At 39.8% G+C, this 17,253-nt stretch overlaps 1 protein-coding gene across 3 annotated transcripts in view; it reads right to left on the reverse strand.

Annotated features, from left to right (window-relative positions):
* The window catches only part of LOC308391931 (PDZ domain-containing RING finger protein 4), a 127,918-nt gene that overhangs the window by 12,941 nt on the left and 97,724 nt on the right, over nucleotides 1–17,253 (reverse strand). For all 3 annotated transcript variants that reach the window (XM_080874732.1, XM_080874734.1, XM_080874733.1), the window contains 2 exons: nucleotides 11,074–11,327; nucleotides 8,809–8,911 (listed from right to left, as the gene is read on the reverse strand). In XM_080874732.1, coding sequence (XP_080730858.1) covers nucleotides 8,809–8,911; nucleotides 11,074–11,327 — 357 coding nt within the window. The remainder of the gene's footprint in view (nucleotides 1–8,808; nucleotides 8,912–11,073; nucleotides 11,328–17,253) is intronic.

Raw genomic sequence — 17,253 nt, forward strand, 5'->3', positions numbered from 1 at the left:
AGCAAGAAACTTTACCTGTAGATTACCTGAACAAAATAAACTGCAAAAATCAATCATTAGTTAAATTAAAAATGTTTCTAATGAGATATCATGCTATTGTTGGAGGAGATACTATTAAAGAAGCACGGCTCCAGAGGCAGTGGAGCAGTCATGGAGGTAATGGGGAGCCAAGGAGACAGTGCATATCTGGCATGCTAATATGATGTGTGAAATTGTGGGATATCTGTGGGAAATCACTAGCAGCGTCTCTGAGACATCTGCCTAAAAATAAACCACACAAATTAATTGCCGCGACTGAGGCGAAGCAGCAGCGTGAGCAGGTAATGCATCACCCCTATCTGGCTCCGTAAAACAAGCTTAAACTTACTTCTGACTAATTAATAGCTAGATATAGTGCTGCAAACCTGCGGCTAAATGATCAGAGAAAATAGATTGGCACCATTACTACATGGTGGATGAGGCATCAAATCTGTGCGTGTCTAATGATGTGACCCCATTTTATTTATCAGATGTTCTTTTTTGCCTATTTGTTTTAAGAATATATTGTTTGGAAAAAAAAAACACCCACTCACTCTGAAGCTTCTGCAAAAGGAGGTTGACTCCTGAACCATCAAATGCATTCGGCAATCACTGCCTCTCGCTTCTCTTTTCATTTGTTTTTTTTCCTCTATTTTCCAGGCGAGCTCTCTGCCTCTCAGGAAGGAGATTGCAGCACGGGGACGAGGGCTGACAGTAAATTAATGACTGCGATGGCGTGATTAAGGAGAAGATTGCCACCAACCATCAAAGCACATTGGATGCTGTCATAATAATCGCACTTTTGATTACCAGTAATTGAAAAAGCAGCCAGAAATGTGCGGATGGCTACCGCTGGCAGGGAAATTGGGAGGACTATCTCTGTGCTTGGAGTACTTCATGTCTGCAGAACTCACCTGAGGTAATCACAGGAATGGTTACTAATATAGTTTTGCCCCCACAGGCATGCAGGAATTCTAGGAAACGTATGTTTTAGTGCATAGAATCTCAATACAAGATGGTTGTAGCCACCATGATGGCACCAACCGGTTTGTGATGTTAGAGCCTTATTTTACAACCGTACATGAAAGGAAACTTTTAGCAATAGCAAACGGCCTGTATTTGTATAGCGCTTTACACTACATTCAGTCATCGACCCATTCACACACTGGTGATGGCAAGCTACATTGTAGCCACAGCTGCCCTGGGGCGCACTGACAGAGTCGAGGCTGCCGGACACTGGCGCCACCGGGCCCTCTGACCACCACCAGTAGGCAACGGGTGAAGTGTCTTGCCCAAGGACACAACGACTGAGACTGTCGGAGCCGGGGCTCGAACCGGCAACCTTCCAAGACGAACACCCAACTCCTGAGCCACGATCGCATTGATGCGTAATGCTCGATGACTGGAGTCTCCGTATTAGTCTGCAGCTGTAAAAGTTTGCTCTGCATGTGTGTGTCTAGCTGAGAAGTGATTTAAAAAAGGCAGCATTAAGATTTTAATACTTTTACAGCCATCGTTCAGCCCGACAAGGGGTGAGCACTTGTGAGCACGGAAAGTTGCAGGTGTTTGTTAAATGTTTCACTCGATACCTTCGGGTCAATGCAAGTTGAGGCGTTTAAGACAACTAGGGTGGATGACAAGGACATTTTTTTTTTTTTTAATTTTGCAACATATTCATACGAGTGTGTGTGTTTATACAACACCAACAGACCGCAATCAGATGAAGGATGCCTCTAAATACACAATTATATGCCATTACATGACCGGCTATAACCTGTAATGTGTAATGATGTCAGGTTATTTTGTGAGGTCAGAGAATTCAGCACTTGTGTTTTTATAACTTAACATGAACCATATAATGGAAGGTTTCCTGTGTCCTGTCCATATGTCCCCAGACCTGGATTAAATTACTGATCTGCTCTCTTGCTTTGTTAGGTACACATGCGCAACTGATTGTTAATGCCAATATCTCATTAAATCACATGGCAGCCACTCGGTGCATTTAAGCACGTAGACCTGCTGAAGTTCAAACAGAGCATCAGAGTGTGGAAGAAAGGTGATTTAAGTGACTTTGAATGTGGAATGGTTGTTGGTGCCTGATAGACTGGTTTGAGTATTTCAGAAACTGATAATTGAAAAATGTTGCCTGGGCTGACGAGTTTCAATTTCTGCTGCAAAATTTGGATGATGAGCTCAGAACTGTGTGTAAACAACACGAGAGCATGGATCCATCCTCCGGAGATGCTGGTGTTGGTGCATTGGTATCAGGATATTTTCTTGGCACACATTTGGCCTCTTAGTAGCAGTTGAGCATCATGCAAACACCTCAGCTTACCTGAGTATAATTGCTCACCATGTTTATCACTTTATGACTGTGTAACCGTCTTCTGATGGCTGCTTCTAGCAGGATAACACACCATGTCACAAAGCTCAAATAACCTCAATCTGGTTTCTTGAACATGACACCAAGTTCATCGTATTCAAATGCAATTATCCAACAGAACACCTGGTAAAATATTATTAGCACTGTGGATGTGTCACTGTGTGATTTTATTGTGTCAATATGGACCAAAGTCTCTGAGGAGTGTTTTCAGCACCATAATAAATTTGCACCAGACAGAATTAAGGCTGTTCTGAAACTAAAGAGAGTCCAACCTGGTACCAGCACGGTGTCCCTTACAAAGTGGGTAAACTATCAGTCGACATACAGTAAGTGGAACAACATCAGGGTAGTATAAAACCCTGCAAGCATTTAAAAAAAGAAAAAAAGAAAGTGGAAAGGCTGCAAAGCACACAGAGTATAATAGGATTTGCTAATAGCAATGAGGCGTAAAAAGATGCTTTAATACATTATATTTGTTCCGATTTGACACTCAAGCCTCTGCGATTCAAATGGGTGCACAAATCTCTTTAGGATGTGAAGAAACAGCTCAACCTCAGTGGGTGAAAACATTCAGAACAAATTCAATGAAACAAATAGGAGGAGGGAGGGGTGAGCAATCATCATACATCAGACCAGAGGAGCCCTCGCTGACTTTGTGCTCACACCTCAATGACTCGGAAATAAAGAATATTGGACCAAAGCGGTTAACAGACACAGTCTGTTTATCACTTCCTGTCCCTGAATCAGTGATTCTCTAATGTGCTAGAGATCATTAGCCTCCAAAGCATCACCTATCCTACTGTTTCCCTTACTTACACTTTGGGAAAGACGCATAAGCAAAGATTTTTTTTTCCTTGCTAGCAGCTGCCACACACACCTCACTTTAATTGGGTTTGATCATACTCAGTCAAACAGCTCCCTCGGTTTCTCTTCCGGACACATGAAAACAACTTACAAATCTCAAGCAAGAACGGGTGCACTTGGAAGTTTTCTACTTTATCTTGTCGCCTTTTGAGGGCACACTGCAAAAAACGATTTTCAAGAAAGTAAAAAAAAACCTTGTTTATGGACATTTTTTCTTATTTTTTGCCTAAAAAGAAAATATATTCTTAACAAGCAAGTTTTGGACAAGAAAATAAAGCTTATTCTAGGAAAATATGTCTAACTTTTCCTTAAAAGGATATTTCAGCTCATCTTGAGCTTTATTTACCAGTTACAAGGCATGACAATGGTTTGGTTGAATTTCCAGAATAAAAATAAGATTATTTTTCTCATTTCAAGAGTAAGGGCATTTAAACAGCTGCTCAGTTTAAGAAATGTATTTATTGACACTAAAGTTTAATATAATTGCTGTCAAGTTTGACACAATATGCAGTATATGAACAAAGGCAGGAACTAAAAGCACATGGTAAACATGAAATACAGGCCCATTTGAAAAACAGAAACAGCACAACTCATTCACTTTAGGCCATGTCAAACAGAATAATAGATCAGCATCAGTATATCTATACTATGGCAATGCTAAAATCGCATTCAACTGTCAGAATTTATAGGAAAACAACAACTTCATTTTAAAAATTGTCACAAAACTGTCCAAAACAATAACCTGAAAATACAGTTCATGCATGTAAAGCAGTGTACCTTTTATAAAACATATGTTGAGCTCACGTGTAGTCCAATTACATCACCCAGGTAATATTTCATGACCGCACATGTCATATCTTTGTGTGTGAAACTGTAATATGGAATGGAATCTCATATCATATCATTGTTGGCTGGCTTTCCACCACTGAATCAGTCCTGTATGCCCACATGTTACTCAGATTTCTGTTCACTGCTGATGAGGGTTCCCTCCTAGAACTGCAATTGAGATTGGTTGATTAATTGACTAGTTGCGGATAAGGAAATTAAATACAAGGTACACTGATAATTTCTAAAAAATTTTAATGTCAGAAATATACTGCATTTTATAATTTACTCTAAAATATGCATGTTTTCAAGCTGAGTTTAATAAATGGATATTCATTTAATGCTCATTGCTATTTGGCAGCTTAACTGTAGTTTAAAAGCCTTGAAAAATCCTCAAAAACCTAAAATGGGAAAGCTAAACTAAAGAACACAGGAAACATGGAAAATGTTGCAAAAACCTTACAACCTTGAACAAGGAACATAAGACATGAAAACATCAGGGAGGGAACACAGATGATAACACAGGAGAGAATACAGACGATCCGACAAAGAACACACTAAATATACACACACAAAAGGAAACGAGGAATTGGCAGACAGGCACGAAACACAGCTGACACTAATCAGATGAGAAGAGACCAGGAGGAAGCAAAACAGAATACACCGATGCAGGGCAGGGACTATCAAAGTAAAACAGGAATAAACACGAATATCGAACCAGGGACAATACACTGAAGACAAGGGAGGTACAGAGAACACCTAAACACTGGAAATAATTAACAAATAACTAGGAAACTAACTGACACAATGAATATTAATAAACACAAACAACCAAGGAGACTGCGGACCATGACAATCGGTTTATTTAAAACAAAAGTTAAAAAAAAAATACAAAATGTTGTTTTCTCTAGTAGAAGAAATTAAACACTATCAGAATATTCTTTATAAATAGATAGCATTGTTGTGGATTATAAGGAATAAGGATTAACATATCTACTGTTAAGCTGTAAAAACAAGTAGGAATCTAACATGAATATTTTATATGATTATTTTCAAAGATATTAAAGTATATAGTCAGTCTCACCTTACAGATTTTTGTGTCCTAATCGATCCGCTGCATCGTCCATTGGCAAGGTGGTCGGAGTGTGTTCGAAGAATGTGATACCAAAATTAGCTGTAAACACGATATTCTTTGACACATCCATCTATGCCACAATCTTCACGGAAATCTGGACTATGGCTATGTGCAGAATTAATATGACTCAGTAGGGATTTGAGGGTCAGACCCACAAAAACGATGTAGATAACACAGCGCCAAATCATTTTGTTTTACTGGTCTGTGAACTACTTTTCCCATAAAGTCAAGATAACCAGGATTATTCCATTATGGGGTAGGAATGGCTATCCTAATTCAGTGCCTTATAACAGCTGTAGTAAGTAACAGCACCCACACGTCAGTATTTACAGAACATAATCTAACTAAATAGTCAAATATTTAAATATATATCATTTTATAGGTATAAAAGAGCGAACTAAACCATTTCCGTACACAACCCCATACTCCAGAGTTGGTACAGCCCACCTTCCCGCCTCTAGCTCCGTGCCTAAGCGGTTGGATTGCAGGATTTTGGGGTCTGGGTGTAGATGCGATACAGTTGGTACAGTGTGAAGAAATTAAGGCACGCTATGGAAAAACTGGACGAAATAACAATTGCCAACCTGAAAGGTATGTGACTGTTTTGTTTTTTCTATGTTTTGTGTTCTGGTATGTTGCATGTTAAGTCGCTAGCATGGCAGGCTATACCCGGTTGTTAGCTTAGCTTAGCTGTGCGGTTAGCTTAGTTGCATTAGCATTTTTAAATATGCTAGTGCAGAAAGTTATGAAAGAATTCATGTCCAGTTATTAGTTTCAGTGTCTGTGAATTTATTCAACAAGTGTGCAAAGTGCCATAAGTTAATGCCAGTTTTACAGAAATTGTGGGAGTTTCAAATTTCTATTAGTGAAGTTATTTCATTATTATACTTTAGCCCAGGAAGCAAAAAAAAAAAATACATTTATATGTATACATGCATTTAATTGATGTATCACAAATATATTACTTTTACCAGTCAATAGGAGGAAGGTAATTTAGAACCTGTGGAGCAGTGAGGAGGGAGAATAATGGAATAGAGTCATGGTTTTAAATGGTAAATATTAAATTATGTTTCCTATGTATCCTGTCTGTTACCCAAGCAAAGCTGTCAGCTGGCTTGCACATGAGGATAATGCAATGTAGTGATAATTGGAAACTCGTATTGCAGAAGTAAATGTTGGAGAAGACCTGCTCTCATCACTTTCACGAGATGACATCAAAGATCTGTTTCCTGGTCCTGAACATTGCCTCAGGCGTCGGGCTCTATGGCTTGCAGTGCACAAATGTGAAGTAGTAAGTTCTGTCCTATCGCTGTGTGACAAAACTGAGAACACACCAGCTTGTTTTATGCAGTTTCAAATAATTCCACCAATACTCACTTAACAGATAGACAGTAGAATCTTCTTTAGTTTTGATTTAAATCAAGTGGCCTACACATTTATTAAATATACATATTTTTTATTGTTCAACACTTTACTGATATTTTGTTGTACTATCTTTCATATTTAGAGACCTAAAGTTCTTGTGCAATTTTATGTGAAATTAGCCCTATGTACACTGTATTTTAGAACAAGACTGCTGCTGAAAAAACGCTAACAACTACTGGAGATGGTGACTTCTTCAGAGAGGAACCCAGCACTTACCTCCATCCAAAAACTTTGGATGGAGGTAATGCTACAGTATCTTGATTTGTCTACATTTATGCTTTGCAGATTACATTATTTGCAATGTTTAATGGTGTTGCCCTGTCTTATTTTTCTTTTTTCAAACCAGTGGAACATGCAGCAGCTGTGTTCAGAGCCCTTCCCATGCTTTTCCCTTCCAGCACAGTACCACCTAAGAAGCTGGGCATCTGTAGTGAGGCTTTTTTCCATGTCCTAAAGGTAAGGCTGCAATATATATGTATATATTGTTGAATTTTGCAGTTACTCATGTTTTCATTTTATATATTTTACTGTGGAGTCAGTCAAATATTCTTAAAGTTCAGATCCCCATAACATGTTGATGTTAATAAAACCTACAAAAAAAGTTGATCTATTTTAAACTGTAATGCAACTCAAAAATTGTGTTTCTTACAGTCTTGTTCTAATACTCTTTTTTTTCTGTCATGTAGACTTCAGAAGACCCTGAAGGCTACCTGCGTCAGCGACCCCTGGCTTGTCCAGTTCTGCTTGTCTCTGAAGGCAACTGCATGATAGCTGTTGGAACCACACCGGTGAGCACTTTTGACCGGAAGGATCTTAATGAGGGACTGCTCTATCTGATGGCATATTACTATGCCCTCCACCTCACATATCCATAGTGCATTTCCACGCTGCTGTCTGTCTTGCAAACTGAAATACTCAAAGACTCCATCCATGACCGAGATTCAACCCCCTCTTACAAGAAGGCGCTTGGTGAGTGGAAGTCATTCATTGAGTGAGTCTCCCAGATGACAGACTCCATCTGCCTTGTTTATCAGACTCAGTGTTAGTCAGTGAGGTTGTTTTTTTTTCTATAGAAAAGTTGTTCAAATGTAAAACACATGTTTGTTTGTGTGGTCGTTAAACTTGTTCTTCTAAAATGTTATGTAATATAGGATTTGAAATAGTGATTGTTTTAAGCTTCAGCAAAATTTATTTTTGATACCAGCCATGAGTGTGTTATACTGTTATTATTCATTTTAAGAGTATCTGGAATATGCACTTCTTATATTGGCCATGTTACACAGTACCCTGCTGAAATGTATAATTTTAGGCATGATTCTCCTGGAACAGACCTCAGTGAGTTACTGACCCATTGCTGTGTCAATAAAAGCGCAAAATCTAAGAGTGCTTTTGCTGTCTTAATTTAAGATGAATTCCCTTATTTTTAGTAGCTTTTTGAAGAGATGGTGTCTTATTCTCAGGAATTTTTGCTGATTATTGTTCTCAGAGTCGAAACATAATTCTTATAGTTAGCTCAATCAAGAAAGAAACAATTCAGTTTTAAGAAAATTTGTCCTATAGTAAGGTGTTTTTTTTAATGTGAAAAATCTAAATTAAGGTGTAGAATCTTAAAGTAAGCAAATAATTCTTGAAAACAGCTTGTTCAAGAAAGCATAATACTCATTTTAGGTGCAGATTTTCTAAATATCAAAGTGTCTTTTACTTATAATAAGTCACATTTTCTTCAAATAAGCATACATTTTAGACAATTTTGTCTAGTTAAAAGGCATATGGCAGTTAGATTAATTTGCTAGTTTTAAGAATTCTAGTCAAGCAACTTTTGCTTACCCCATTGGCAGATTTTTTTGCTCAAAACAAGAAAAATTTGTCAGATTTAAGAATATTTGGCTTGTTTCAAGTATAGCTGTTTTTGCAGTGCAAAAGCTTTGGTCATTTTCAACAGAAGCGAGGACTGTGATGCGACTGATTATCTCGCACTACAGTGCCCCTGGGATTTGTCCTTAATAGATGAGCACAGGAGAAATGTGTTTGCAGGAATGTAGATGTACACTTCACACCTGTGCAGGGATCCTACTCGCATGCATACACTTTTGATAATAATCCCTTATAGCTAATATTGACCATTCCAGTTGCCACCGATATCAAGTATCAGTCTTACCTCATACTCAAACTCCTCTGTCCTGTCTCCATCAGCGGGTACAGGGGAGAGGTAGTCAGTCCCTTCGTAGTAATCCTGGTCCATTGTATGAAGGGAATGACAGCTGTCAAAAGGGATGGACAGGGAGCCAGGGAAACAGAAAGAGGTGGAGATTTTGGTGTAAGCAAGATGCTTTTCCTCAGTTTGACAGTGACAGGACTTAGTTGCTTTTGTCTTAGCTGAAATCTGAAGAAGAAAGGATTTGTCAAGAGCTTTCATTGGTGCTGGAGTGTTAATAACAGCATATCCACATACTGTAATTTGCTTCCTGCTCTTGACAGACAAAACCCCCCACACTGTAAAGTGTAATTCTATTATGCCTCCCTCAGTCACAGAACAAAACAGCATTGTGAGGGCCTAACGCGATGAGCAAGCTTTGGTGCCGCACAGGATAATCACGGTGGACAAAAACCTCAAAAAGACACTCTGTCGAACACGTTGAGTGATGTTTCCAGGGGCTGTCTGACTCCCAGATTACCCAGGACTGTAAAACTGTCTCAAAACAACCCTCCAGTGATAAAAAAAAAAAAAAAAAAAAAACAGACTGGTAAATGTCAGAATGCTTGATGGCTCAATATTATTCATGTAACAACATTTGGCAGTGGGAGCAAAGAACACAATTACAAATTTACAATCTAGCCCCAAATATAAGATGCCAAAACCTTTGTTATAGCTATAAAACCTGCCGTATATTGGATTGTGCACCTGATCTCAGATGAAGAGAAGAAAATGTGAGTTTTATGGGTCACATTGATTACATTCAGACTTGGCCTGGGGCTGTGAGGATCGGGCATACATTCCTTTGTGTTGCCTAGCTTTTTTTATTAGCCCATTTGCTTTAATCACCTTGTAAACCTTCCATGAGGCAAAATAATACCCCAAGCAGCTCCAATTAAGGCCAGAAGTTCCCATGAGGATTTCTATGGTGACACTGAGTATATATAGATATATATATCGTGCATGCAAGATACTTACCCAGACAGTTTTTTTTAAATAACATCTCCAATATTGACACACAGTTGCTTTAACTGACTGAATACTTACGCAAGCTTCCAATGACAAGAAATATACAACTCAAAATGTGTAGTGTTTTTGGAATTAATCATCTACTGTACCAAACAATGGGGCAGTCTTAATTTCTCGGCTCTGTGCAATAAAGCTGCAGTGTTGCTCTTGCTCATTCCCTCGAGGTGAAACCTAGATATTCTTTTATGCTAAACTTTTCTTGTGCACACTTTACTTCTCCTCTGAGATAAACACAACACATAACACATAAACTAAAATGCCAAAAGATGAAATAAGGAGCCATGTTTCCTTTGTTGTTTTCCAGCAAAACCTCTTGTTGATGCTTCAAACTCTGGAGATCTTTTAATGGATTGCTCTCACAAACAATAAAAAAAGGGGAAAAAACCCCCAACTTGGCTTTGAAGTGATGTACAACCCAGCAAACGCTTGAGCTGTTGAGATACGATCAGTCTCACATCCACAAATTATACATAGTTACATTAGTTATATTTTCTCTAAATATAGAGAAATTTAACTCAAAACATATTTAGTCTGTCTACTGAAAAAATAATCTCTGTTGACTTATTATTGCAGTTTTTCACCTGCCACCCAGCTACAACTATCCCCCTTGTAAATTTTTAAGTACACTGGTAGTTCAGATCCTCAAAGTCTAGAGGACGTTGTATCTATAACAACATTTATTTGTGGTCTTGGACTTTATCTGCCTAGTGATACATGTAGCACGCTTGGCTAATCAGAACCACTTGAAACTGTCCATAATTTGTCTTTTGTTTCTTTTTTTCCCCATTTCCTCGTATTTGTGAAGCAGGAAATGAATGGTTCTAGGACGCCCATTCAAACAAATCTCTATTTGTCAGAATAAACTGCGCGTCTGGTTAGGCAATTTATTTATAATAAACAGTCGTCCTCCAGACTTGTAATGCTAATCCTACAAACGCTGATATTTCTGCTTCATGGCTCAATGACATTGCTTATTTTCCCCCATCCTTAATTATTGTCAGCCTCAGCCAAAGTCAGACAAGGACACAACAACAAACTCTGTATCGCTATCTGCTGCAGCAAACCTAAAACTTCATAGTGGAGTAAATCTAAATAAAAAAATATATATATCAAGAAATTATATAAAATCATTTGTTGCTATGCTCATAGTCTGTGAAAGCAGGGCTCCCGATCTTTTTAAGCTTTATATTTTCTGCATACCTGTCAGAGAGCAGGAAGGGACAGACGTCAGGCACAGGAGGGGTTGAAGGCCGGAGTTTTGCCAGCGCCATGATGTGTTCAAAGGTGATGTCAGTCTGAGTGCACACATCCACCACATGGATTTCCTGAGGGGGGCCATGGGGGCGCCCGCTGGGGGTCCGCCGGATGACCTGCACCACGACGGGGTCCTTGGCAGGGCGAAAGGCTTCCACAGTCTCTTCATGGCTGGACTTGGACAACTCTTTTCCATTCACCTGAGAATAACAGTGAAAAATTGCATTCTTTTGTGCGCTTATTTTGACAACTTTTTGGAATAAAAATGTGTAAAGATACTATAAGCACAGGTATCATTTAAGTGGTTCTATAGTCCTGAATTTCGCATGTGAATACTGAGACTAAAATCCTGGGAAAAGTGACATAAGCTCAAAGCCTGCTGCATGCTCTACTCTAAGCAGTGCCCTTCACCTGCACCAACGGAGTACTGTTTAGCAGTAAAAATGCACCACATGTTAAAAAACCCCTCAATCTTAATGCATTCTTCTAAACTTCTCTACCCAGTGTACTGACTCATTAAAGGTGGAGACGATGTCTTCTCAATATATGATCAAAAAGGCATCTTAATGAATATAACAGTGGAGAGCATGCACACAATCAGTGTGATGCAACATAATTAGGCTGTTAGATCAAAACCCAAACGGCCTCTGTCCACTCATTCCATCTTCAACCTCATCTCCCGAAAAAGAACTGGATTTTCTGGCAGACTGAAAACCATTTGCACTACAGCTGGAACGTATAAAGAAAATCATTGCTTCATTTAGCACCAGTAATTTCTTTGCAGGAGAAACTCTGGCTGTGGAATACCCCAGAGAATGTGCTTTGGTATAAATGCTCAAGCCAGAGATTATAATTTAGATAACGGCAGAAAAGTAAGAGGGAAAATAAGGTAGACGCAGGATAATTACAGTTACTGTTGCATTTAAATGTGGCTTTGGAAGGGAGTATTTTGCTCACACTGCAAACTTAAATTAGTTAAAATGACAACTATGAAGTAAAAGAAGGCATTTATATTCACAAGCGTCAGCTGTGGAAAGATACAGCGAGCCTGGGAAACTCAAAAGCGGCAGTGTTTCTGGGCCTGAATTACAAACTCTTTAAAATACAAAGTCGTGGCAGAAATAAACACACACACACACACACACACACACACACACACACACACACACACACTTCTGACTGTAACAAAATGACCTAAATTCATAAGCAGCTGGTAGTTTTACAGCAACTGACTGTGTGCATGTACTGCCTCTAAACGAACATTAGAGACAAAGAACGCACCTGGGAAGTCCGACAGAGGAGGTTTATATTTATAAACCCAAAAATCCCACCACCAATTCTTTACTCCTGCGTTTGAATGAAATGACTCAATGTGCTTTTGTACTGACAGGACCACACAGCATTAACCGTGTGTAAAGCATGGATGTTTCCAAGTCCTCATAAATCCCATTTGAGCTATACGCAACTAGTTGGATTGGATTATAGAGGCAAGCAAATATTTGTCTTTTATTTTATTGTTATCATCACTTATTTGTAATTGACTTATTGGCTGATAGAAAAAGCCAGAACAAAGTCCCACGACTCAAAAGTTGACTACACCAAAAAGTATTCACCTTATATCATATTTCACAAGAGTTGGAACCTGAGATTTAAAGAAAAAAAAAAAAAAAAAGACAGTCGAAGTGCTGCGTAATCATCTTTAAAGTTTCGAACAGCTGAAACTATCCAGATAATGAAGACATATATCTAATATCTCGAGATACCCTAAGGAAAAATCCCTTAAGGGGACTCCACACTCAGTAACCGCTCCATTATGTGCACAAATGAGCAGAAAAGACTAAAGAAAAAAGAAGAAGAAGAAAGAACCCATTTGGCAACTCCCAAATTGGGCAATTCACACATACGCACATCACCGACATCCTAGGACACCATCTGAGGAGTAGTAACACTTCTTCTCCTTCAAGGAGCACTTTTAGTAATTTGTGACTACACTACACAAGAAATGGAGAGATTTTATGAAGAAAGACCCTACAGCATCATGTGGACTTGCTTTTTTCCTGGTAGCATTAAAAGGCTACCCCACAAGTGCCACAGAAGACAAGTAAATAAATCTTCATCAGCACAGCACTGCTATAATTTCATCTGTTTGCCATCCCCATAACTAACACCATTATGTACTGGCAGTAAATATAAAAATATTTATAGGGGGATAAACAGCGTAGGACAATGAATATTATAACTGTTATGCCACAGCAGTGCTGCTCTACTGTTCTACTTAGTTCGTTCCTGGATGCGTCTGTGTTATTCCTTTTAATTCTCCACGTAAATCCCCAGAGACTGAGGGATGCCCTACAAAAAATAAACAGCTTCTTTTCTCAGCAGTAACTGTAGCCATATATAACTCTCTTAGCTCTTGTGCTCTGGTCTGCTCCCCTGCCTCCTGATGTAACCTTTGTTTGCAGCAAACTTACATTAATCACCTCAGCAGGAGATAAACTCGGTCAACAGATCTGTTGTTCAACTGTGGGCAACGTGAAGGTAGAAAAAAAGCAGTCGTGCAGCCTCTCTCATCCCGGCTTCACTCCTACCTGCAATTACAATTGAAATGCACGACCTAATGCCCTTAACTGACTCCCAAACAAAGGTTTGTATGCCAAAACACATTTTAAGGTTAAATATTTCCACCCAATGACAATAAAAGTTCCAAGGCACCCACTCTTAGGTCTTCAGGTATTCCACCCACAAAACATACCTCTTATTCACATTGAATCTAGCAAGTGCCCCCACTTAAATCTTTCTTGCTTTCATTCTTGGCCATTCAGCAGTTCTTAAGTACTGCAGCAAATACCTTACACATACTGTATTAAAGAAACATGGAGTACTGTTGTAATTAGCTTATATAGCTCGTTCTTTCCTCTTTTGCTGCATGTCTCTTGCTCTGTAGCCTAATCCTTGAACAGAGAGTCTGATGGAAACAAAGGAGTTGGAGCAGACAAATGAGGCAGCCCATAGCGTATGACAGACCCAAAGAAAAATGATTAAATTTTCCAGCTCTCCCCCTTGTTCAGACTGTCCAGTCCAGGCTCCTCCTCCTTCTCCTCCAAGCCTCACCGTTTAACGAGTCATACTCACAGCCAAACAGAAACAAGAAATCTATCAGGGAAAAAAAACGGGAGGGAAGGTTGTGTTGTTTTTCTATTTTGTTCACTGGTTTTTATGTGAGACAGATGGAACAATTAATCCCCAATAAACACAAGAATATTAAGTAGCTTTAACTCCATGAGGGACGCTGCCATCCTTCTTGTGTCCCCTTGACTGATGTCTATCCAGCTAGACACACTGCCTATGTTATTTGTGTGGATCTGTAGTCCTATCTGACAGATGGGAAGGGGTTCTATAAGTCTGGCTGCGGCTCCCTCGATATTCTCAGATATTCTTACACTGAATATCTGCCTTCAGCACACTTTTGCTTTATTATCCACAAAGTACACCATCAATCTGCATGCTTAACGATGCTTAAGGTGAGTTCCTACACTAAAACTGGAATTGGCTAAATTCCACAAACACTGTTTATTCACAAATTAACAGCCCGAACAAGCTGTAGCCTCTTAAAGTTTCATCACACATTCAAATGTAGTTATGCAGGAATCAGCTATCCTCCTCAAGTGTGCATGCAAAGCACGCAAATACATATTCATTCATAAACACGTGCTGGTAAACAAGATCTGTTTGCAACAAATTATTTAGCAGCTGTAGTGTTTATCAAGTCCAAAGCAGCTCTGCAAGTGCTTCATGGCCAAAAGTGTTCCATATGCACTGAGTCAACATGAATTATCTTATTGGTCTGGAACAAAACAATGGTGATTGCTCAGGAGAGATCATTTGCTCTACAACCGGGACAGGAGATGATCAGGTAAATGTGAAGTTGGAAGGAAACTGGTGCTGGGATGGAGGAGCTGGATCAAGACACATCTGCTGGCTGTTTGCACATGGATATGCAGCAGCTGTAGCCAGAGGAGAAATGTGTTTTCATTCAAAGCCCCAGAGACGACCACCAGCCTTCCAACAACAAATGCAGTAAACCAGCTTAGTGGAGTGTAACAAAGGGATGCAACCACTTTTTTCCCCTCCTTTCTTTCATTTCCTTTGTAGCAGAGTCCCGTATTGACAAAGACATTCAAAAAACTGTATGTGTTACGCGGCTGAGTGCATTAAATCTCCTCTTCAGCAAACATATGATGTCACTTTAAGCCGCCCTGAGCCGTTACCGACAAACAAACAGACTTACTTGAAAACTTTAACAGTCACTGTGTATATAACTACGAGCTTGTAGACGCCTACAGCAAAGCGCAATCCTGAAGGCGCTTTCATCTGTGACCCATCTTATCATTTATCCTCCAGGTAAGAGGACAAGCCAGGAAGAACAAACACGCAGCAGCTTAGCTCGACCCCTCGAGCGCCTCCTCTGTCACTGCTTTTGTCTCATCGACTGCTCCCTCCCATCAATATCTCCGAAGACCGAGGGCAGAATGTAGTGATAGTGGTAGGAGAGTGGGGCATATCTGTTAATGTGTCAACTTCAGCCACATCTGATGCCGCTTCTACGGAAGAGACAGCTTCTCTAGCGGGAAGCACAGACAGCGCTGGCAGCTTGCAGGGGATTACTGATAGAAGTGATTGATGTACTTCTTCTGCGAGGAGAAAAGACAGCCTCAGGCAGTAGACTATAATAGTCCATTAGCTTTTTTATGCCTTTGAATTAACTGCACACATTGCTTTATAGCGTGCATGTAGCACTTTGAATCTTAATGAAATGTTTTTGTTTTCAATTTTCAAAAGATTACGGTGCGACTAAGGGGACAGCGTTTGCCTTCGTAGGTATCCTGGCTGATGTAGAAGAGCACAGAAATGAATGAACCAAGGTCATTTATTCCACTTCAGCTACAGCGACATGGAAACACGGCTTTCGACAGAGCCCGGTATTAACTGTGTAACCTTGTCTGTTGATCTTAACATCTGTACATGCAATAAGCCTCAGTTACGCGCGGTCTGCAGCTCATGTGCTCGGTCACCTGCTGGTCTGAGTGGCAGCGTGTGGGGTGCTAAGTATATGCAGGCAGATGGAGGAAGTGTAACATGTAGGTCATCCAGGCCCACGAGTGTGGGGCTTACATCCATCGATTACACGCCTGTTCCATCTCCTCATCTTCTGGGAAAAGGCAACATGACCCACTCATTGTTGGGCTCCAGTCACCTGTGCAGAGCCCTCAGATAAAAGAGTCAAAGAAGACTGTGGGTATGACAGTTAGGGATGGGTTCAGTTTGTCAGCTTTAATTTAGATCATGTTCCCACTTGAGTTGAATTCATCCGGTTGTAGTTCTCTCTCTCTCTGACAGTAAGGACACCGCCAAAGTGTGGTGCATCAATACGAGTTAATGATTAATGTCTTTTTTAGTGCATTGTTAGCTTCAGAATACATACTTATATATTTTTTCTTGCACAGCTTAGTTAACATCTGTTTTGTTTCAACGCTTAGACAAATGAAAATACTTTTTAAGTTTGAACTAAACCTCACCACAGTGTTTGTCTTAATTTACTCATCTGCAAAGTAAAAACACAGAAGTCTTTTGGATGGTGTTTACTCATTTTTACACAAAAAAAGAGACAAAAATAAGCATTTCCACTCAATCGTGGTGGTGATTTACGGAAACACAAGCCTCAGTGATGCTCCAACTTTTTTAGCTTTATTTGACAGAAAGTGAAGAAATGACAGGAAAGCGGGGGTAGAGAGAGAGCGGGGAAGACATGCAGCAAAGGGCCGTGGGTTGGTCGACCGCTCTCAGCCGTATGGCATGTGGTCGTCTGCCCGACGCCCAGTGATGCTGCAAATTTTAATAATGTTAACACTGTCAATCCATTGAAATTCTGTCAAAAATAATTACTACAACTAAACTGAACTAAAAACACAACTACTGTACTGTTAGTTGATTTTTTTTCCCCCAGCTGTGTCTATGCAGCCATATGGCACACGACGCGCTGCCAACGGAGTCTGCTCTACGACACACGAACAGAAGCCCCCGCACCGCAGCTCCAACAACATCGGCATGTTGGAATTTTGTCCTTCG

Source organism: Rhamphochromis sp. 'chilingali' (genome assembly GCF_963969265.1).
Source record: "Rhamphochromis sp. 'chilingali' genome assembly, chromosome: 2".
NCBI classification, from domain to species: Eukaryota; Metazoa; Chordata; class Actinopteri; order Cichliformes; family Cichlidae; genus Rhamphochromis; species Rhamphochromis sp. 'chilingali'.